Consider the following 23,993-nt stretch of genomic DNA (forward strand, 5'->3'; position numbering starts at 1 on the left):
GATGAAGGATATTAATTTCTATCGGCGCTGTAGCACCACACATAGCATGAGAACTTTACCCTATATTTACATGTCTAGGAAATTAAAAGTGTTAAACCACTGCAAGTATTACAAAAAGTCGAATAATTCTTGATGATTTTGGGTGCTTACATCAAGAATTGCAGCAAATGCATTCATTCCTCATTTTAATGGAGAAAAATAAGGAAGCAATGCACAGTGGTTCCAACAGGCCCATAAAACTGACAAAATTGTAACTTTTGAAGCACGAATGTCCTCACTTTTCGGTTGCATATTTTCTCTAGTATGTGTGGCAGTAATAAAATTGAAGACCACGGAGAGATAAGCCTCTCGCCAGAGGGCGCTGATCGTTTGAAGTAGTAGGTTGTGTGTGTGGTTTGCTCTGCAGCGTTAATGCGTAAAATACCCATTATTTCAATACAAGATACCGTCATCCGTGGTTATTATTTCTGGTTAGTAATGTGTTACGTGAATTGACTTGTATATTTTCTCTAGTTGAATCCATTAAGTAATAATACATTTTAAGGTACACAGTTGGTTCTTGATGAGTTAATACATAGCGATGTGACTAATTTAATTTGAAATCCTATTCTTGTAATTATGCAGAGCTGTAAAATTTTCCCGGTGTTTCCCAATGCTGAAATCTACTGTTATATGCTGTGTGATTCTTCTAAATTTGCCTTCTAAAAATGAATTGTGTCGTCCTGCGATTTTAAATTATATTGTAAATTGTATCTGCTTAAGCCAAATGAAATAGAAAGCGAGATGAACTCCGTAGCAAAACAGCAAAATCATTTCTATCGATTTTTATGTGAGCACGGGTGTTATACTCTGTTTCCAATTGAATATAAACTGTCTTTGTTCAAAATTAAGTATTGCAGCAACATATTATTACGAGTAAATTTTCCTATACAGAGGTTGAAAATAGAATATCGACACCAACAAGAAACGTTGTACGGGATTTTACAATTACATTTTGGTGGAAGGAAGGAACAAAAGGCCTTCTTGTTAAACCACGTAATACAAGAAACAGGGATAGATGATTTCCATGGATTCCGGAAGAGGCCGCCCAACTGTCTCTAGCTTTTTAATGCTTGTAGGTAGCCAACCAAAATTGCTGTCTATGCAGGCAATATCTCACGCTACTTTTGAGTCATTAAACAGTTTTTGAGCAATGCCAACTGACACAGCAGACTCCGATGGAAATGAATGAACAACAGGCTTAATTTTTTTGAAAATGTTCATTGTAGAAATGTACTGCCTGTATCCAAGTGCCCCATCGCATTAGCACAGGCTCCGGAAGAAGTGGCACGTCTGGCAGTTGATCTCTGTGAATTTGAACACGTTGTGGCGCCTTAATGAACATTTTGTTCGTGGAAGGAACTAGTTGATTTACTTCGCAGAGGTTGTCTCTCACCTCTTCAGCAACACGCTCATGAGCATGGGCCATTCAGGTGAAATGAATTAAGTGAGGGTAAAAAACTGTAAGTGCTCTGGCCGCTTTTAACATGTACGCTGCACTGTCTGTATAGAGAACAAGGACTTTTTCTTCCGGAACTCCTCCCGGCCACAACACTAAGACCTTCGTTTACAAAGCGAGCAATCGTGGAATGATTCGTGCGTTCCAGCAATTTACACGCAATAAGATAGGATTTAGATGGAGCATTTTCACTTAACTTTCCAATCACTAAATTTGCTACATAACGTCCCAAAACGTCTGCTGTTTCGTCCACAGAAATCCAAATATATGAACTACCTATTTCTGCCCTAATGCTATCTATAGCTTCCCTATATCAAACTTCGAGATTACACTTTCGACGAGTGGATTCGTCAGGAATTCGACGCCCGCAGTACTTCTCCAGAAAAGCACGATATTTTGGCACTTGAACTTTGTTCCAAGGAATGTTTGCTGCTATCATTCCTTGGCACAAGTCTTTGAAAAACTCACTCACTGAAGTATCTTGATGCATTTGTGTCAAGAGTACTTGTTTTTCTGCAGTTCGCAAATTTTTATTTTTTGCATGGAGTGCACTTCGTACATGTTGTTCTAACTGAGATTTGATTGAACATCCAATTTTTTTTTATCACACACTTGGCACAACACCACTTTACCGTCCGTAGTAAACGCATCATCGATAGTTACTTACGACCGCAATTTCGCTTATAAAGTTGAGGCAACTGGAGCCATTTCTAACTTCGACGGTCAATACAGAACACGTGCGTTTTGCAACTCCAGTACTAGAGTACTGTCCTCCTGTCATTCAGTTGAACAAGCGAAGTTCTTTGAAATCTTAGGTTACCTGCTATGATATTGCCATTGTCGCCAGCTTCTTGGAACGAACTCTTGCAGTAAATTCCTGGAAGCACACTAGCATACAGTTTTAACTTGAATTGCAGGATTTGCTGTCATCTTTTTTCCCGTCCGACCTCCGATAGCAGTCAAATAGACTTAATTTTAGGAATTTCCTGGCCAGCCGGCTTTCAGGCACGTGATCTGTCTTTTCCTGCAGAGTTGAGAATAAAGGGCGCTGCTAATGTACCCCGGAGGGAGAATTTTTACTTGTTTCTTCTTATATTTCTTTTGTTATCGGCGAAAATTCTGCGAAACATGGTTTGACAAATAAAAAAAAAAAAAAAAAAAAAAAAAAAAAAAAAAAAAAAAGAGAGAGATTTTTCTTTCGGTAAAGAAACGAAAAGATAGATATGACGAAATTGAATCTAGATGCAACCCTTGCACAGTCGGAGAGTTTATTTTTTAATTTTAAATTAAAATTTCTGTAAACGCAAAATTTTAAGACAGTTTTATGTAAAAATATTTAGAAACCATAGAAATATGTAATATTGGTCAAAATATGTAAAAATATGTAATATGAAACTTGAGTTGAAGCACCCTACAGGTGTGAATCACAAACATTTAAGGGTTTGACAAACCTACATATGAAGTAAAAAATATGTAATTACATACAAATCCGGACATTACTCATCATTATCGTCACCTTTAGCCTAGTCGACATAAACGTGGGACGTAAAACTACTTTCCACTTTTTTCATTTTTTTCTTACTTTTAATCTGTTTACAAATAACTGTTTTGATCTGCCGATTTATTGAATCTTGCAATTTATTGAAACCACAAGTAATAAACGTTTCGTTCATTTTATTTCTCTGTACGTTCTGCAGTTTCTCCATGTTTGGCTAATTTATATTGACCTACCTGAGAGAAATATTATACGAAAAAATAATTAAATAGTTAAAAATTTATATTATAAGTAGTATAAATATAAAAGTGTATGTAATCATTAGGGAAAAAAGAAACAACTAAGATACAGTTTGTTAGTTAACATTGTAATTTGCTATATATACAGTAGATGAATAAAACTTTCTTCCATCAAAGTAAAATCTGTTCATTATTAGTGGTAGCGAACAGTATTTTTATCGCTGCAAAAGTACGTTTTTTAAAATACTCATGAACTACTCATGAGAATTTGCTTACAAATATGTTATTTAGTTTGGCTTCTTCTTGTCTATCGAGTGGTGCATACCTTACCCTCGGACAATATTTAAGTTAAACAGATATTAAAATTTCAGAATTAATTACACCTTTAGGTTATATATCATTAACCATACTATGTACTGTCATTTTGTTAATGTCATAATAAAAAGCCTAATTAGGATGTTTCAGTGTCAGTTTCACCTCTATAAGTAGCATGGTTCACCTCAGTAAGTACAGCATCAATTTTTAGATTTAGCAAAATAAATATATAAAATAAAATAAACAAACAAATAAAAAATAAAATAATCATTTTCACTCATTAACTAGAAAATAGCGCACAATCCCGTAAACTGAGTCTTATCAGTAGGCATCGGATTTTTATGCATTTAAAATTCATGAAATATGCGTGCAACTATGCTGTTAAATGTGTTAAAATATGCATTAATAATGCAATAAAAGAGAGCGTAGTAAGTTCTGACAAAGTTTTGTAGGTGAAATGTAACATCGAGAGTGAACTTCACCTTTCAGATTATTTTTATGACAGTTACAGTTAATATATTCCTAAGTTTTTAAAACACACACAAATTATAAGATTAAAATAAACACAGTGATATGAGAATACGATCTCTACTTTTTCGTTACATTTGTATTTTAGAGTGCTTTTACTTTACGTGAAATAATACGAGCCTCATTTTCTATACATTTTCACTATATATATATATATATATATATATATATATATATATATAAAGTTTTTAAGGATTTACTGCTTACCGTTATTAGCCTCACAAGATGCTTCTCTTGCTTCTGTTTTTTTTTTTTTTTTTTTTTTTTTTTGTGCCAGTTTGCGATATTTGTAGCCAGAAAATGACATATTAACATGAATAGATGTTACTAGACAATATTTATAAATAGGAGCAAGTTTAGTATACATATTTTGTGGCAAGCTGAAATTTAATCCTTGAAAGTATTTTCCCATGGCTTCAATATTGTTTTGTTCTCGGAGTTTCTGGCAATAACATTCGTTACTTTATTTTGCACAGAGCGCCCGAATTTACCACGAACTGACTCGAGCTCGTAGTTAAATTCATCGTCGACTAGAGCTAAGCATTCACTGAACAGCATTCCTCCCTTTCTCTTGTTTCTGAATTAATGTCGTCACGATATTAAAATGTCTTTATCATTATCAGATTTCTCTTAACATCTTGGCAGTTGTAAGCGTATCTACTGCGGATGGGTTGTTAACATTACTAGTCTTCCATAAACTAAGCATTTTTCCTCCCATGCAAAAAGCCGTTCTGTTACTGAAAATACAAACTAAAACTGGATTTACTCCATGCTAAAGCATAGATCTGAAATAAAAACTTACAGAATATGCTTTTAAGCACTAATATATGCCTTAACCTTTGAAATATGAATTTTTATATGCACTATAAAATATCATATTCGAGCTATATTATTGTTGTTATAAATACTTAGCAAGTTTAACATATATATATATATATATATATATATATATATATATATATATATGCACACAAAATATGCATTTGCATAAAAATCCGATGTCTGCTTATCATACTGTTGAGCTTAAGTTCTATCAATTGTTCGTATATGTCTCATCTTTGGATATGTTTTCCCGTTAAACGATAATCGTATTGTAGAATACGTGTCTGTAGCAAAATATATAACAACATTTTGTTTACTCTACTTTTCCAGCATCAGAGAAAGCACCTGAATCTTCAGGTTTTGAGCGTAATGACAACGTTTCTGGACGTTCACGCGAAGACACAACACAGACTGGAGATCCAAGTAAATCTGTTAGTGGCATTCGGAACGTGGCAAGTTCCAGTGTATATTCCGGTTAGTAGAAATTAATTTCTCAGTATAAAATAACTACAGCTATTTAAAGCAATTTGATCAAACTGGAAGTTTATTGACCATTAATATTTTTTTACTGTCGTTCCGTGTACAGTCAGCCAAAGATATTGTCATTATATCCTGCATTTGTTGGATGGCTGAAGAAATCAGAGGACATACATCATGCCTAATGCAGCCTGTGCAAAAAGGACATGTTCTTATCTAACATGGGAATAGCAGCAATCACATCTCATGCAAAGGGATCGGGTCACCAAAAGATGCTTCTTCTCAAATCATCACAGCCGACTATAGGAACTTTTTTCAAACCCAGGACTGACTGCAACAGTGGTGAAAACAGTGCTGAACAAAGTGCAGTTCAGGGTCCTTCAACATCTACCAGTGACACAAACTCGCACAACGTTCTGTCAAGTGTTGCGCGTGCTGATATAACTTCTGCGGAAATCCGATGGGCTTTGAAAGTAGTGGAAGATAGATTATCTCATAACTCCTGTAAAAAGATTAGTGACGATTTCAGGTCCGTGTTTCATGATAGTGCAATTGCCAGCAAATTTCAGCTGGGTAGAACAAAGTGTTCCTATGTTATAAATAATGGCCTAGCTCCATACTTTGATACTGAACTGAAAGACAGATTGAGGTGCTGTGAGGACTTTGTGATTTGTTTTGACGAAGCCTTGAATAATGTTGTCCAAAAGACTCAGTTAGACCTTTGTATTAGGTATTTCGACACTAACAGGAACCTCGTGTGTACACAGTACTTGAACAGCATATTTTTGAATAGAACCACAGCAGGTGACATTCTGGGAGCCTATACCCGTGGCATAGCAGATCTACCAAGAAGAAGTGTGTTGCAAGTATCCATGGACGGAGCTAATGTGAACTTGAGTTTCTTCAAGAAACTGAAAGGGGGCATGTTTGCAGAAGATCCACATGGAAAGCAGCAATTTGCTATTGGCGTTTGTGGGTTACATGTCGTTCATTGGTGCATTGGTACTGGAATGCGAGGAGTTGGTTGGAAGGTGAACTTATTTCTGAGAGATTTGTACTATATTTTTAATAACTCATCAGCAAGACGTGGGGAATATACAGCAGTTACAGGTGGTTCAATGTTCCCTATGAAGTATTGTGCAACAAGATGGTTGGAAAATGAAAAATGCACTGAAAGAGCATTGCAAATATTTGAGGATGTAAAAAAGTACATTCATGAAACAAAACCATTAAATTCTGAGCCATACAAAAGGGTTACTCAGCACATGCGGGATCCCTTTCTGAAATGTAAATTGAGTGTCTTTAAGAAAACAGGGTGATTGCCAAGGCTTTTTGAGATTCCAGACTTCGAATCCACTGTCTCCATATTTGTATGGAGAGCTTTTGCATCTGTTGAGGGTCCTCATGGCTCGAATTGTCAAACCAAGAGTAATGGAAGAAGTTACTACTGTCAAGCAGCTGTATGTTGCACACATGGATAAAGAGTCAGATGCCTTGCTTCTTGCCTCCAAAGTAAACATTGAATTCGAGTACGAAAAGTTTTTAAAAGATGTCGGTGTTTTACAGTTTCGGAATGAGTGTAGGACATTCCTCATGAAAATGGTGGACAAGTTAAAAGAGAGATGCCCCTTCAATATCCTAAAGTGAGAGGAATGTCTTGTTTTGATCCAGCAATTATAATGAACGAACCTGATGTGGGGAAATATAGAGCAAATGTTCTCCTTAAGAGACTCTTCAGTTTAAACAGAATAAGTGGAAGTGTTGCAGAGAAGGCAAAGTATCAATATTTTCAACTATGTTTTGAGGCAAACGGTTCTTTGAAGAACATATTCGAAGAACATGCTAATAAACCACAGCGATTAGATGATTTCTATGTACGTATTCTTCAGGATAAAAAGTATGCTGAACTGTGGCAAGTTGTAAAGCTAGTGTTGATTATTTCTCATGGTAATGCATCTGTGGAGTATGGATTTTCGATCAACAAAGACTTCATGGTTGAGAATCAGTAGGGGCAGGAGTTTTTTGCAATTTGAAATTAAACATTTCGCATTTGAAATTTAAAATTTCGTGTATTGTCGCATTTTGAATTATAAAACTTCTTATTTTGTCGCTAAGTAAATTATTTTACAAGCTCTAATATACCTAGGTATAAACTCTAATATTAATTTTACAAACTCTAATATAGGCTCAATATACGTAATAAACAATAAATCAATAATGCTACTTAGGACAATGAAGTTATTTTTTATGCAGTTACTAACAACAAATTACTTCTTTCTTCTTTTACAAGACCAAAAACTTAAAATACACTAGCACTGTATCTTCACGATTGCCATAACAAAATCCCATACATTGTATTAGGTATACACCACAAACACATTCACATGCAAAAACACATACATACAATACATTAACGCAGTATCATCTCGTATATCTCAACTGCAAATTATTATTCTGATGAAAAGTGCAGCATGTTGCACGTTTCCACATTTTCTCCTTTTATTTGTAGCCTTCTATCATTGACAACCAAACTGTATTTCGAAAAAAACCTTTTTACAATCAATATTTGTTAGTGGAAGCCATATTGCAGACAGGCACAAGTTACTGAAATTTAAATTTTCCTCCCCTTTGGTTCTCTGTGCAAGTAAATTATCCATCACACTGACATTTCCATCTTGACTCTGCATTACAACTTCCGTCAAACTCTTATGGAAATCAGCATACAGAGTTTCATACATTGCAGTTTCCTTTGAAAATCCTGGTATGTGAACAAACAGCTTGCACAAAGACTTTATATCAGGATTTGAGAGGCCCCCCTACAAATGAGGGATCAAATAATTTTCCAAGTCTTTCGTACATTTCATTCAATTGCTGCTTTTCTTTCCTTAAGGTATGTAACTTTAAAAGGGACTTTTCCCCGCATCTTTTAAACAATATCACCATTTTCTTCTTAACATCCTCTGACAACTTAGTAAGACAAGTATCTGTGCGAGAACCAAACGACTCATTTGCGATTAAATTAAAACGAGACGTCAGGTGTTCTAGACGAGCATGCAAAAGATGGGCACACGGCTTACTTTCTGTCTCGGTGAAAGTAATGAGATCCACCAAAAACTTGCTGTTCTCAGAAAGAAAATAAATCTACGCTTTCAAGAGATCTTCTTTACCTTTAACAAAAATCTTTAAACTTTTTGCTTGTGAGTTCAAAGAATCATGAGAAGAAATGAATCTACACAATGGTTCAAAATAGTCCTGCAAATATTGGGCAGAATAGAACCAGCTATTCAACCTTGTTAACACTGGTTCAGGAAACAACTTCGGCGTCAATGTAAAAAAGCATTTTTGATCTTGCATCATCTCCCTTAACTCATACAGCCAGATATCTCCTACTAAGTTTAACTTATGCGACCAACAAGAAACACGAATCATATGGCTCCCAATTAAAACTGACAGAGTGCCAAAACACTCGGTCATGTACCTGGCACCATCTGAAACAAATGCTAGAACATTTTTGTAATCTAATTCATATCGTTTTAGTGTATGCCGACTGTGAACATGTAGCATTAACACTATCAAGAAAAGTCACACTCAGCAAATAACACTTCTGCTCTGCTGCTGCTTCAAGAGTTCTTGCAAGAACAGCAAACACAGCTCTTCCCTTCCTGTCTGTAGTTTCATCACAACAAATAGCAATCTTCTTTCCTGCCAAATCTTCCTTTATGGCTGTCTCTGCCAGCCTTGAGACCTGAGGTACATATTCCTTTCGAATTTGAGATGCAGATGGCAAATCACCTGACTGTTGGAAAAAGAAACCATCATTAGAAAGTAAAATACACATAAGTGCAATAATATATCAACTTTCTGCTTTTCATTCTTCCGGGGCAAATCCAGCTTAGTTAAACACAATGAAGATCAGTAACTTCCTATCATGCCGCACATATGAATATCACTAATTATTAGTTTATTACTCGTCTGGTTTTTCTGTGAATGCGGCGAAGTTGGGAACTATTCACTTGTTTGTTCGATTCGCGGTAGGGTCACTCGGTGGAAAATGTGTAAAACGCTTTTTCAGGCCAGCCACTCTGAATGAGGTTTTACTGGGTTTTCCTCATTCCCACCAGGCAAATGCCGGAGTGGTACCTAACTTATAGGTCCCAGATCGCTTCCTTCCTTCCCTTTCCCCGGATAGTGTGCACGCCGAGGGACGTCATCCCTCAAACGTGACGGGCTAAATGGCCTTAGATACCGACAACCCAGAAATCTAAATCCTAATCCTATTCCCTTGTTTACGTAAGGTTCCCTTGTTTGTAGGAATCGCATGGCAGGGTTGCCAGATGTACTAGTTTAACTTAAGATTTCTTCCACGTGCAGTTTTTCAATTTATGAAGATATGCTGAAGAGAATCAAATTGCACGAGAGAACTCGTGTACATACTTCAAGTCGTTTTGCGAGAAAAAATATGTAAAATTATTTGACATGGAATCGAACATTAAACCATAAAGATGGTTAATAAATATGTGAAAATTAAGTTAGGAGCCATCTAGGTGATTTAATGTTTGATTCCATGTCATTAGCTCTCCTGAAATACTAATGCAAATAGAGCTAACAGATAGAAAGAAATACTAAAGTCGTTGGGGCTACAGCTAATGAATGTGATATGACTGGCCATATGTAGCATTTTCAACTGGGTGATGCGTGGTCAGCGTTTCGGCTCTCAGACGCCATTATTTCTGGCTTTCTGGATCACACTTTGCTGCCTCTTAATCACATAGCTCCCGAAATGCCTCATGATTATGGATGGGTTAACACCGTAAATTGAACCGGTAGAAGTCTTTTATCCAGAATTCTGCATTTTCATTACTAATTTTAAGAACGGTTCCCACACTCCTGCCTATCGTAAGAGCAGTTCTTTCTGCTGCTTTATTTAATGGTAATATGAGTCCACGTGTTTTTTCCTTCTCTGCAAAATTTTAACATTTTATATATAGTTATTCAGGTATCGAATCGAATTACCTTCTGTAGTGATGTTTCTAGCACAACAGAAGCGACACTAAAAAACAAATACACGGACTCGTGTGATATTTCCCTTTCGATTTCCTACGTTCCAAAGGCTGTTCTACTTGATTAAAACATTACAAAACATGGACATTATGCCGAAATTTACTTACCAGGCATGTACTTCAGCAACCGCGCACGAAATGCAGGGTGGTCAATTTTTCTATGGGTATATTGCACTTCAGCAACATCTCAGTGGTTTCTTTATGAATTCAGTCTTTTCTACTTTCGCCTCTTTCTGCGCATTTGCAAAGCCTTCCAATGTAATTTGTCGCTTCCCATTGCTTGGTCCACATTCAACTTAGTCTCTGTTACGTTTATGTCCTGCCGAATTTATATGTTTTTGTACAGTATCTTTCTTTTTTCATTCACTGCGAGAATTACAAAATTTACACATTAACGTTTGGATATCACTTACGTACAAGCCTTCACTGGCAAATTCACTTGTGCGATGTTGTACCGTACCTTTTTTATTTACCATTTTTAAAATTATAAACTCTTTTAGCGTACGTATTCCAGAAAAGCACCAAAGTGAGGATTACTGCTGTTTTAACACGACGCTAAATGTTCCACATTTGACAACTACCAGCTAGAAACTTGAAACGGAAGCTACTAGTAATCAGCGTTGCCAGTTGCAAATAGTAGTAATTAGCGTTGCCAGTTACAAAAGGAAAAGTTGGAAAATTGTACTTTTTATTTCTGTATTTTAACAACTGAAATTAACGTTCTAAAAAATTCGCAATTTGTCGCGTTTTGCGGCGTATTTCGCTCAAAATTCCAGTTATCGCACTTTGTCGCGACTTCAAAATATCTATATCCTTCCTCATCTGACGTAGTTCATCGAAAAACCAACTTTCAGCTTTGTCGGAAAACTTTCGCGATTTCGCAACTTGCGGAAAACTCCTGCCTCTAAGAATCAGAGTGAGTTCAGTATCATAGCACAGAGAACTGTTTATGAGGCCATTCAGTTTCACGGTGGCAGAGAACATGTAACCATTACAAGTAAAATGTTGGGGTCTGTTCGAGCAGCAAGACAGAGATATGAAAGTTTTTTGGAAGGGGCACGAAAGCAGAAGAAAGAGAAAAACGACAAACTTAGGATTGCAAAGGAAGTACAGAAACTCAAGAAGAGAGAAAGGTCATTAGGATGAAAGCTCAGATAGAAGAGGAAGCAGCTGTAGAGAAAATCCGACGGTTGGAGAACGAAGGAAAAAAGTGAACCACTGTTATTCATAACAAATCACTTGTTAATACATAACAAATCATTTCGACTTCATAGTGGGCATTCAAGACAAGAATTTTTCTTGCTCTCGCACAAAACGTATTGTATCCAGAAAAGTGAATCATTGTTATTCTTAAAACACATGTTAAAACATACACTTAACGAATCATTTAGACTGCATAGTGATCGTTTTCTTTCTCTCACACAAAACATATTATATCCAAATGTTATATGCATGTAAATATATTTTGTAAAGTGTACAAAAGAAAGAAAGTAAATAAGGTGTGCGTTGGGCGGCTATGGGGATGGTGGAGGCCGTAAAAAAATATGTATTATTTTAATTTTTCATCTAGCGGTCATGGTTTTCCGCTAGTACAAAACAACTGGAAAGTCATGGAAAATGATTTTAAAAATTTTGTGGCAACCCTGCATATTTTAAAACTGTATGTTAAACGAAAACTTATAATGTCATATTTATTATTCAGTGTTGCCAACTGACGACACTACAGTGTCACAAACTTCCAGAGAACATTCGATCATGGCATTAGTAAAAAGTTACCATACTTGGTTAAATTTCACATTGCGCTTTTTACACTAATTTGGGGACTCCGAATAATAATAATAATAATAATAATAATAATAAACTATTTTTAAACTTATCCTTGCATGGCACTACGAGAAAAATGATCTCAACATTGAAATACCGCTTATGTTAATAGTGAAGTTTACCCTTGTAACTCAGTATGATTTAATTTCCGTTCATATTCACGATAGAATCAATTACTTCACTTATCTGAAACCTATAGTGCTTTTAGCCCGCCCGTTTATCTAGAGAATTGTTACATGTGTCTGTGACAAATGTGTATCATACATCTTATTTACTTTACTTTTCCATTTCCAGTGTTGAATCCTGAGTTAGAAGTTTTCAAACTCGCTCAACAGCCTGTTCAATCCCATTCTGAAGAGAAGACGAAGGCCGTAGATCCGATGCAGACCCTCACAGATATGGCGAATGTAGCAAAGTATTTTCAGACACTTTCGATTAATCCTGGTGAGTAGAAATTTATTTTACAGTATGAAATATTTATTTAACGAGAATTTAAAGCAGAAAGCAGGCGACCTGTGGTTATTCACTGCTCGTTTCATGTATTGCTAAATAATAGGTGGGGCTTAGGTCAGATTCTATCTTTCGCCAGTTCTTTTAGCTTCATGTTTCTAAAAAGGGTTGCTAGAAACTTGTAAAGTGATTAATTTGTTATCCTTCTTAATATTATATCATTGCCTCTTACAATCAATTTCTGAAACTTAATAAGGTTCACAACGATTCCTTCCCCAATTCTTATTTGTGTCCACTTTAAGTATCAATACTTCGCTCAAGGAACCTTGATCAACCAATTCTCTTGTGATACATCAATCACCAAATTAAACGTTCGCATGCCAACAAACTTTACTAACTTTCATTCTCCATTCTCTATTACAGTAATGTCTTTTTTATAAACAGTATTTACCCTATGCAAGTAACATACTCTTTTAGAAAATACTCCAAGTCAAGATATAGGAGCCGATGTGGCTCAGTGGTAGAGCGTTCAACTCTGGTGCATGGTTTCCCTAGTTCGATCCCAGGTCGCGCCAAGTGAACTTTGTGGTGAACAAACAGCGTGTGCGTGGGTTTCCTCGGGATTCTCCCGTTTCCTCCCACTTCATGCCACCATTTCATTCATTTCTCATCACCGCCTCCTTTAGCCTAGTGAGCTCCTTTGTGGGTAAGCGATTAGCGTACGCGCTTTTGGCGTGGAAGACCTGGGTTCGACCTGGGTTCGGGAGCTCATGTGGTTCAGATTCCACGTTAATCAATAGGTCCGGTCTCATATAGCCTTGTTGCTGAAAGGAACTTTAAACTCACAATCAAGACCCTTAGCCTAGCCGATCTAAACGTGGGACGTAAAACTCAGATTTCAGTTCATTTTTTTCAAGTCTTGATAATTTGTTTAGAATGTAAATAAATAGCAGCTTGATTAGTTTCTTGAATACACTGTAGAAGATTTTGTTTTTTTGTTTTGTTTTGTTTTGTTTGAGCTTAACGTCCCCTGCCAGCACTGAGACATTACGAAACGTAGTCCAAAATCTTACAGGTTACAGTGGAATCCGAATCACATGACATCCCACCAGGAATCGAAGCCCGGTCTCCTGCGCCAAAGGCGATAACGCTAATCATTTAGCCATGATAAGCAATAACATAGAAGACTGCCAATTATGTTTCAGCACTCGATGAACTTTCGAGACATTTTTCGACGAATGTTTTAAATATGGCAGTACTACACTGATTTGAATTATAACTTGAAAGAAGTAAATCTAATGTTCGTTAATAATGAATAAAATTAATTTTCTTTAACGTTTTTTGTTGTAGCTTTGTACGGTATTGACATGTTATCCCTGTTTATGTTTGCGAAATAAAAGAATGAAATGAAATTTCTAGTTTCACTTCCCGCAGTTATGCCCTTCAGGCTAATGGTCACGGAGAATTAAGTAACATGAATCGTTACGAAATAATTGATGAAATGAGAATTGGAAGGAAACAGTAGAACCCCGAAAAAACTCTCAGACACGATGTTATTAACAAACTCATGTGGGCGGGAATCGAGCCTATAACCTTTTCGCACCAGAGATGAGCGCTCTACCACTGAGCTCCGGATCCATGTTTGTGTTTGTGTTATTATAGTCGAGCGTCTCTGCTCAGCAACGAGGCTATATGATAGGTTGGTATACAAGTTAGTTCGTAGTCCGAACTCTAGGTAGAAGTTGATTCACTTACCTTGAGACGAATTTCAATATACCATTTACCTAGGAAATGCCATGTTTCCACCACCGGTTGTTTCGATCTGCAGGCCACCTCTACTGACTATTGCCCGGCATCAAAGTTTTTATTGCAGGAAACTACAATGGAGCTTGTCACTTCTTACAGGATGTCCACAGGCCAGTTACGTTGCGGAAAAGCGCCACTTAAGGAGTCCGAAAGCACAATAATCTCTTCGACTGGCATCTTGACTTTTGACAGGGATGTCAGAGAAAGAAACTGCTGCAATTCTAGTTTTCTCTTCCATACAACAAAAGCATTCTAGCGATGTTTTCGCCGTATGGCTGGATGCCTTGTCTTCGCAATTCAACGTGGTTCACGTCCTGGCCGTACAATGCTGGGATTTCGTGCTGGTACATTTCAGTTAGGACATGAGTATCGTTGTTTTTGACGTTTGTCCTCCGGGAACGCAGTTAGCCCCTGTACGAGAATCCTGAACCATTTTGGGAAACGATCCCAACTACTCGCGTTGGTGTGATGGGCCTATGACTGTACAGCATATTTCTGTATAATAAGATTCACAGTGGCGCAAGCTACACGAAAATTACGCACTTCACACATTTCTACGACACGCGACGACGTCGAAAAGGGTCACAGTGAACTCCTCCCGGATTCTGTTCAGTTTCGATGGCATTAGACTACGCTTGACCACACTGCTCTACTACATGACAAACGAGATACTGTTATTGTCTCGTGGCAATCTCACGGCTATGGGTTTCGCATGTGCACGCATGTGCAGTACAGTTGCACATTGACTTCGGCTCAATATAACTGAATCAACCTCTGTATATCCCGTTGGAAATGTTATTCACGTACATGAGCATCGGTATGGAGGCTTGAACTAGACATGCAAAAAAGCCGTGGTTTTTGGGATGGATGTTTTTTCAATTTTCCCATAAAAAGCGGGCATTTTGGGGAAACGGAGATGTTAGCTTTTCTAGCTTTTTGTAGCTTTCTTATTCAAGTACTACCTTTGTTTTCCTATAATGGCATCTACAATTAACAAGAATTTTAAAGAAAAAATGGATCAAAAAATTGTGCTCTTGGCCAATAGTTAATTTTATACGACCTCTAAGGCCTACAAGAAAAGTTTTGATTGAAAAATATATTGGATCTTTTGATAAGGGGCACAAAATTTTTGAACGGCCCCTAAATCGAGCTTTCGTATTTTCTACGGAATAAGTACAGTACATCATACTGAGTTAACTGATAGTTTGAGTTTGGCTACTCTGTATATAGTTCTCCAGATATAAGGCCTACAAAAAATTCTTGATTGAAATATATTGGATCTTTTGATCCAAAAAAAAAAGTACCTCCACATCAGTCAGTACTTAAAGTGAAGAATCAGTTTGGTAATTGAATATTTTACCCAGGGAGGGAGGATAAATTCACACATATATTTACTTATTATATGTATATACATCACTTCTTCGGGTAGTGTCACAGCTTGCTTGTTTTATAATTATGGTCATACTGAGTTCGATTGGCAAGCATGCAATTATAGTACTTCTTCGATCTATATACAGTGACACGTGTATATCCCATGAAAAAAGTGACTTGTACGGAGTGATATTTTCTCAATATTGTAGTCGGAAGTTGTACTGATTTCTATCACTTCCGGTTGTGGTAGAGAGATTAGGGTGAAGAGGGAATATAATCTTGGGATACCTAATTGATTGCAGAAAGACAGTTGTTGCTGTCTGTTACTGTTTTTGCTCTAAAGAGATCAACGTTAAAACTGAAAGTGGTCGATTTTCTGCCACAGGAAACCGCTTTTCGCTATCTGTTACGGTTCTAAGGGTTCTAAGTGTTGAACCTGAAAGTGGTTTATATCTGAAACTTCTGATTTGAATACAGGGTTAAGACAGAAGGTATTTTCTATTCTTAGAACGCTGAATCGATTTTTAAAAAATGCCTCTCGCTATCTCATCATTTTTGGTCTGCTTAGATCAATACTGAAGCCGAAAGTCTTAGTGGACCTCTACCGATTTCGGTTTTAGTATAAAGTAAAGGATGTAGACGAAATGTGGTGTTGGGATGCTTAAGTGATCAACGTTAAAACCGGCAGTTGTTTATTTCTATTACTGCCGGTTTGAATATTACCTCCGTAGTCGAACTCCATTCCTAACTTTTGACATTCTACACACTGAACACATGTGTGGTGGTGTTCCATGAAGTAATCTTTGAGATGTTTTCGTTTTGTGGACGAATGACCACACGGACATAGTAGATATATAACGGAGGTTTGATAAACCCATTTCCTTAAGATGATATGTTCCTAAATATAGTGCTTTCACTTACAAAACAAAAGTTGTTCCCTGTTTCTTTCGTCATGAACACTCGAAAAAATTCTAGAGGGAGAAAAATTTTCTTCTTCAAGGGAGCACATATTTTTTTTGTCGGGGGGAAATTTTTAATATCCCCTCGTCAATACGCACATTGGGAAGAACAAACGCTTTAACCGATTTTAGTAGCATCTATGTACTATCTGAGATTACTGCCCAGATTATTCATTTCCTTGGTATTTGAGAAATCGTCGGATACAAACGGGAATCAGTTAGCGACTTTCTAAAGCATGACTTCTGAAGAATGAAAGAATCAAAAAAATAAATAAAATAAAATAAACTAAGAACAGTGGAAAAGTTCTTTTAAAAAAATAAGTAAAAGCAGCCAGTGGGATTCGAACCAGGTTCAAAAGTTGATTTCCAAAAGAAAGAACGAACTAAACACGCACGGCTATCGAAACTCACTATGGTACTATCTTTCAGTGTATTGATAGCGAGGGAACTCCTTAATTTTTTTAAACGAGTTTCGGTGGGTTAAAAAAAAGTATGTTTTTCTTTAACTAAACAAAGTTTTCTGCGTTTGCCAAGGTACTTTTTGCTCGGAAAGTAACATTATATTAAGTAATGAAATAGAACCTAAATAATGTCTCAAACGGCAGATGATAAAGTTTCTTGGAAATGCTTCACTACCCTTTTTCTCTTATGACTTCCGCTTCCTATTACTTCGAATGCTTTGTTGCCAAACTCACAATTTTAAAGAACTTACAAAAATTCAGGCGCTCATCTATATTTTGAAGTGTATGTATTTAAAAAACATATGAACGACTGACGGGAAAGTTGAAAACTTAAACAATGTACTAATAAAGCTGTCAACAGAAGGGTTCGGTAAAATATCATGAGGAACAGAAAGTACTTTACTTACTATACTTAATGTGTAGTGATGCTAGATTGTCATAATTCTGATGTTAATTTTCTGACGTTCTGTGCTATGCTATTTTCAATTTTAAGGTCTGGTGATGCACTAAATGATGCCACCATATCATGATTTCTGTATGGTAATTTGTATTGAAATTAATTCATTAATTAATAATATGCAGTATATCAAAACCCAGAGTGATGTAGCAATAAGGAACTCAGTCGTGTTGGTTCCCTTTTTTCACCTACCTGATGAAACCAATAGAAATGGGCAAAATATTGCTATATATTACTGCTTACAGCATGTGGATATTGTTTATGTACTTATTTATTATTTCATTATTGTTGATAACCCCTGGTGAAATATTAAGAGTTTTATAAAGTAACGGACGTATTCGAATATAAAATAATGTAAAATTCACGCATTTGCCTCACCACATCTTCTATTTTTAATGTGTAGGTACAATGAAATCATCTACTGGAACTTCTGCGGCTTCGACGAGCACATTTACTCCAACTTCCCCCATCTATATGAATGTTCGCAGCAAATATCCAGGATTGAGCGCTTCATCGAAATCTACTTTGGAAGCAGTTCTTTCTCCAAACATTCTGACTCGTAAGTCAATACAGTACGTGATATGTACAGTCCGCAGCAAAAAACCTGCAACATGAGTATGTAAGTTTATTGTGAAACGACGCCTAACAGCGCAGGGAATCAACATAACGTCTAAGTGGCACGAATCACGCCAGGAGAAACCTCAGCGTCCTCCCCTGCACATTTATTTTGGAACAAAAGACTTCGTCGTTTCACAATAAACTTACATGCTCATGTTGCAGGTTTTGTGCTGCGGACTGTACAACTTCTAACTTGTATTAATGATGAGATTGTGGGCAAGAGTTAGGTAAGGGAAACACACAAATTTTTAGCTTCGTATTTTTAACTGCTCACCTATATACACGCGTATGAGGCTGAGGGTTGGGGCAAAGAAATCCCGAACCAGACATAAAATCTTAACTACAATAGAGAACAACAGGCAAAATAACAACTGAATTTCATGAAAATAAATTAGAAACTTTCTTATGTCGATTTATCAGATATGCTAGGGAATAATTAGATACTCGTAGAATAAAAATTTTGTAAGAAAGAAATTAAATGTGTGAGATACGTACAGATTAGTCAGCGTTGTGTCTAATCCTCTAAATTGTAGCAAGGTATGAAGTATATTAAATTTGGTGATGTAAAATGAAATAATCACTGGAAAAAATGAACGTGTTGAATACGTTTGGAGGACTTGTGCTTCAGTTTCAGTAAAATTTGCCTTTTCGGTCTATAATGCCTATATTATTGCTTAAGTGCCGAAAATTACCTCCTCTGATTTTTTTTTTTTCAAACTCAAGGACTTCATTAGAATAATTACATACATCTCGTGTTTCAGTAAATATTTAACTTTTTTTATTTTTAACTACTTTACGTTCAGGTCAAAGACTATCCCCATATATAGACAAGATGCAACCACCAGCAGTGTGGATGAGCTAATACGAACTTAGACAAATTCGAACAATTGAACTAATGCTCAAGAGTAGAAATATGTGAATGAAGTTGATTCGCATGGTCTTGCGTGCTCTAAATATTTCCCGATTACATCTGTGGAAATGGAAAGATCGTTTTAGTTAAAAAATAATCTCAGACATAATTTGTCAACTAAAAACTTGACAAGTATCTCACCATGTGTAATCACAATTATTCCTTATGATAGACTGCCAAAATATATTCAATTAAGATAAATTATATGAGATATATTCATTATCTTCTGGTTTGAAAGTAATCAATAATATCAGACTGCTGTGCGCAAAGTAGTGCAAAACACTGTGTTGTTTTGTAGTGATATGGTATAAGTAAAAAGAATTTCTTGCTTTCTTCTTTAAAAGGCGTTCTTTACTAACAATGTTCAGGTATGTTTCTAAATTATTTATGAATGAATTCATGAATTCATTTCAGCTGTTGAAAGTTTATCTTCATTCTTTCAAGTTAGAGTTTTATGCGTATTTTTATTGCCTATATTTTGAATTTTGCGTACCTGTTTCCTTGCTTATTTTGCATATTTTTAGCATCTGATCTTTAGTAATAATAACAAAAACATAATGAAAACAAAAACTCATAACAAGAATTTTATAAATGATCCGAAAAATGGATCAAAAGATTGCTATCTTGGCCAAGAATTAGTTTTTTGATCAGGGGCCACAAAGTTTTTGAACTGCCACTAAATCGAGTTTTCGTATTTTTTTACGGAATAGTACATCATACTGAGTTAAGTGATAGTTTGGGTTTGGCAACTCCAGATATAAGACCTACAAGAAAATTTTTGACTGAAATATAATGAATCTTTTGATCCAATAATCGTAGAGATTAAATGAGTATATGGAAAACGAGGAGAGTTTTATGATGTTGGTTTTTAGAGAGGATTAATGCCAGGGGGACAGTCACGAATGGGGTGTTAATGTGCCTTTCTGGCTCCTCATGCATCAACCTGTTTCTGAAATACCTGAAACAAATTCTTCGCTTATGACCACCTCAGTCTTTCGTCTGGATTCAAATACTACATGATTTATCGTAATATAGGCCCACGGTTACCGAAAGACGAACCCAGGACCATGTGTATCAAAGGTGGTCGTCACGCTAGCCATTAGACTAACGTGGAAGGCTTTAAACCGACTACCGTTCAGGTTATAGCATTAGCTCCACATATCCATGTATCTAAGACCAAATTTCTTTTTAGCCGTCAAATTTAATCCTTACTTGAAACTGCTCGTTTCTCTTCTGTCTTATAACAACATTCACTTTCGGAAGCGTTTAATCGTTTATTAGAATTCAACAGTAAATACTGTCTAAACTCTTGACTCTCTCTTCCCATTTCATTCTTGGCCTATGCTATGCTTTTCCGTTACTTCTTACCCTTCAAATCGCAATATGTCTCCCTTCTTCCTATTTCCTCTCCTTGTAGCGCTATTGAACTAAATCAAACCTAATATTCCCTGATATATATATATATATATATATATATATATATATCGGATGTTCTAAAAATGGCGCCCACGAACAACAGAACGCTATTCTTCAGATCAAAATAGAGCAAAAATCCTATATAATGGCATACCCTCCAGGGCTTCCTTCAACCGCTATAGGGAACCAAAATTCCACTATGTTTCAGTGTCGGAGATTAACTTGAAACCATTAGCATTGCCCTACGAATCCATCAAGCAGTTACATCGATTGTTATTAGTAAGTGGTGCTAGCCATCGTATATCGACTTAAACTTCCGTCCGGAAAAAATCGATGTAACTGATAGATTGGTAAATCTTATCTGTGGTTCTTTGTTCGTGATGTTGCCACATAGTGCAATTCTCGTCTAAAGACCAGGGTATAAAATTATATACAGGGTGTTTCAAAACAAAACCGACAACGTTTGGGAGGTGATTCCTGACACCAAGATAAGACGAAAAGTATAGACCAACTTGGATGCACAAATGCTTCTTTTCGGAGTTACAGGCTGCCAAAAACATGAAAAAATGGATGAAATTGAGTTGCTGCGTGTTGCAGAATGATCCGTGTGCAAGTACATCACTTAGTAATGTACAAGGGAGTGACAAAATGTGGTTTTCTCGTGATGAACAATCGCACTTGCCTGTTTTCTAAGAAACTGTAGGGTTTAACGTTTGTCCTTGATCCTTCATATACTTCGTTAGATTGTTTTTCTATGTTTCTTGAATCAGATATGTTTAAACATGTGAAATCGGAAACAAATCGTTATGCTGCTGATAAAATTGAGTTGCTGCGTCGTCAAGAAAAGTTGAAACCACATTCTATATGGTACAAGTGTGTTACAGTGAAACTTTATGAACTGTATTAAGTCTTTGTAATTATGTTTCATATGTGTGTTGTTCAGCTACCGAAATTACAGGATTATTGGTCGACAAAGCCATTTTTCCGAGGAGTTTTGCAAGAAGCTTGATGACACGCAACAGGATTACGTGAATGTCAATTCAAAGGTTGTAAGTGCAGGTAAACGTAACCATGACCCCCTCTTCAAAGTAAGACCATACCTAGATTATTTTGTTAAAAAAAAAAAAAAAGTTTCAACCCAGGACGAAATATTACTATTGACGAGGGTATTTACCCTTTTCGTGGACGTATTCAGTTTCGAGTGTACATGAAAAACAAATCGAATAAATATGGTATAAAGTTGTACATTTTATGTGATGCTGGTACCGGATATGTTCTCAACTGTGAGGTTTACGCTGGGTCCTCAGGCAATGTAAAACACAGGATACTCGCTGTTGTAAGATGATTGTGCAAGCACTACTTCGGTAAAGGACATGTTTTGTTCATGGACAGATACTATACAAGTGTTGAAGTGTTAGATATGTTATGGGAAAATAAAACCCTTAGCGTTGGCCCAGTTAGGAAGAATAGCAAAGGGCTGCCTCCCATGATTGGGTATTCAAGCACGCAGCCTACAACGTACTTCAATCATTTTCGCTGGCGTTGAGAGCGTGTCTTTTATGTGCTAGGCAGCTGCTAGGATCACTTCTCTCAACTCCTCTACGGATACTACCAGTGTGCGATACGCGACATATTTTGTGACCCCAAATGTAGAAGTCACAAGGCCGTAAATCCTGACTTCGCGCCGGCCATGGTTTCGGTTCACCTCAACTGACCCATCTGACTGGATACTTATTATCCAACCATTGTTGTACGCCTCGGTAAAAGTGGATTGGGCAGCCGTCATGTTGGTAAACCATGTCTCTTTTTGTGGCTAGTGTCACATCTTCCAGCAGCATGGCCATTTTCTTTCTTAAAAACATGCCATACAGAATGCAATCTAAGATTTACAGAGAAGGAAAGAGTTTGGGACAGAAGGATAAAAGAAGCTGTTGCAATCACGCAAGAAAAAACGAGCGTTAACAGAGACACACGATTCCAACTGAGTCAAACATGGACACCAATCATATCCTGCTATTTCAAGCACCAATCAGAAGCCGCCATTTTAACCACCAATCAGAAGAGTCCAATCACACATACATGAAGTATATATTCCATACACTATTGCCCCATCATATTCGCCTGAAGATGAGGACGATGTCAGCCCTCGAAACGTCGCAAGGTATGACAGTATTTACCTGGCTGCTAGCCCGAGAAGACCTGTTCACAAAGAAAAACGTGTCTTTATCTTTTAATAGGCAGCGACATTTTTCAAATAGCTGACAAATGCAGTACTCCTGTAAAACGAACTACCATGCGCTGATTTCGTGTATTCGAACGTTTGTGGAGATGGCCCGATACCATGGCTGGCGCGAAATCTGGATTTAACTTCATGAGACTTCAGAATTGGGGTCACGTGTGAAGAATCTGTTATACTAGATTCCGGTAGCAACCGTAGGAGAGTTTTGAGAGGGAGAGAGAGATGATCTTGCCAATGCCCAGAACAAAAAGACACGTTCTGACCGCTAGTGACAGTGACTTTATTACGTCGTAGGTTGCGTGCTTGCATACGCAATCAAAAGGGCAGTTCGAACAGGATTTGTAGTATGTAGGTTTATTTTTAATTTGTTTCATTAAACTTCATTACTTTGTTACTTTCTCCCCATTCATTTCTTTACACTGGCAACTTCCTCACGTTGAAGTGAATTTACGAATCAAATTTAAATTAATGCTTCAGCGCATTGGGTGTTCTTCTTTTTGTCTAACTTTGGAAATTTGACAACATTTTACCTTTGTGAAAAGCTTGTAAAATGAGGTAGTTATTTTAGCAATTTGTACACCAAGTGTCTTGATGACTTTTTAAGTTATTAGCTTTGATATAAATGAGGTTTTAGAAAATAATATCACGATTTGATTTGTAACCTATTCGTTTCTGACTTTCTGATAATTTTGGGCATGTTCTTTCTCTTACAGTAGTACTTTATCGTCAGCTATTAGAAAAGTATCACTTTAGTGATCAGAGTAGAGTAGTTTGTTCGCAATGTGTAGCTTTTGGTTGTAAGTTGAGAAATCTCAGAGAAAGCATAGACCTGCAAATTACTCTGAAACTACTGACTTCCAACTTCCCGATTCATAGTGACAAATTTGTTCCAAATTAGTTGTAAAATAAACCCTTTGAAGGAAAAGGTCGAATTACCAGTCACCCCACATACATAATACTCATTAATAATAGTCGTAAAAACTCGCCCTTCCTTTGATTTTATTTTTCTGTCTAGGACTGGCCTGTTTAAACCGTATTTCTTTGTGCA

The 23,993-nt window shown here is 36.6% G+C and overlaps 1 protein-coding gene across 6 annotated transcripts in view; it reads left to right on the forward strand.

Annotated features, from left to right (window-relative positions):
• The window catches only part of LOC145673896 (uncharacterized), a 128,869-nt gene that overhangs the window by 47,741 nt on the left and 57,135 nt on the right, over positions 1-23,993 (forward strand). For 5 of the 6 annotated variants that reach the window (XR_014128840.1, XM_081743696.1, XM_081743699.1 and 2 more), the window contains 3 exons: positions 5,228-5,371; positions 12,553-12,702; positions 18,166-18,321. Coding sequence is in view for 5 of the 6 variants with exons in the window: in XM_081743696.1 (XP_081599822.1) it covers positions 5,228-5,371; positions 12,553-12,702; positions 18,166-18,321 (450 nt within the window). In the remaining variant the exon portion in view is untranslated. The remainder of the gene's footprint in view (positions 1-5,227; positions 5,372-12,552; positions 12,703-18,165; positions 18,322-23,993) is intronic. The other variant, XM_081743700.1, reaches the window with a different exon arrangement.

Source organism: Thermobia domestica, chromosome 17, assembly GCF_964235325.1.
Source record: "Thermobia domestica chromosome 17, izTheDome1.hap1.1, whole genome shotgun sequence".
Taxonomy (NCBI): domain Eukaryota; kingdom Metazoa; phylum Arthropoda; class Insecta; order Zygentoma; family Lepismatidae; genus Thermobia; species Thermobia domestica.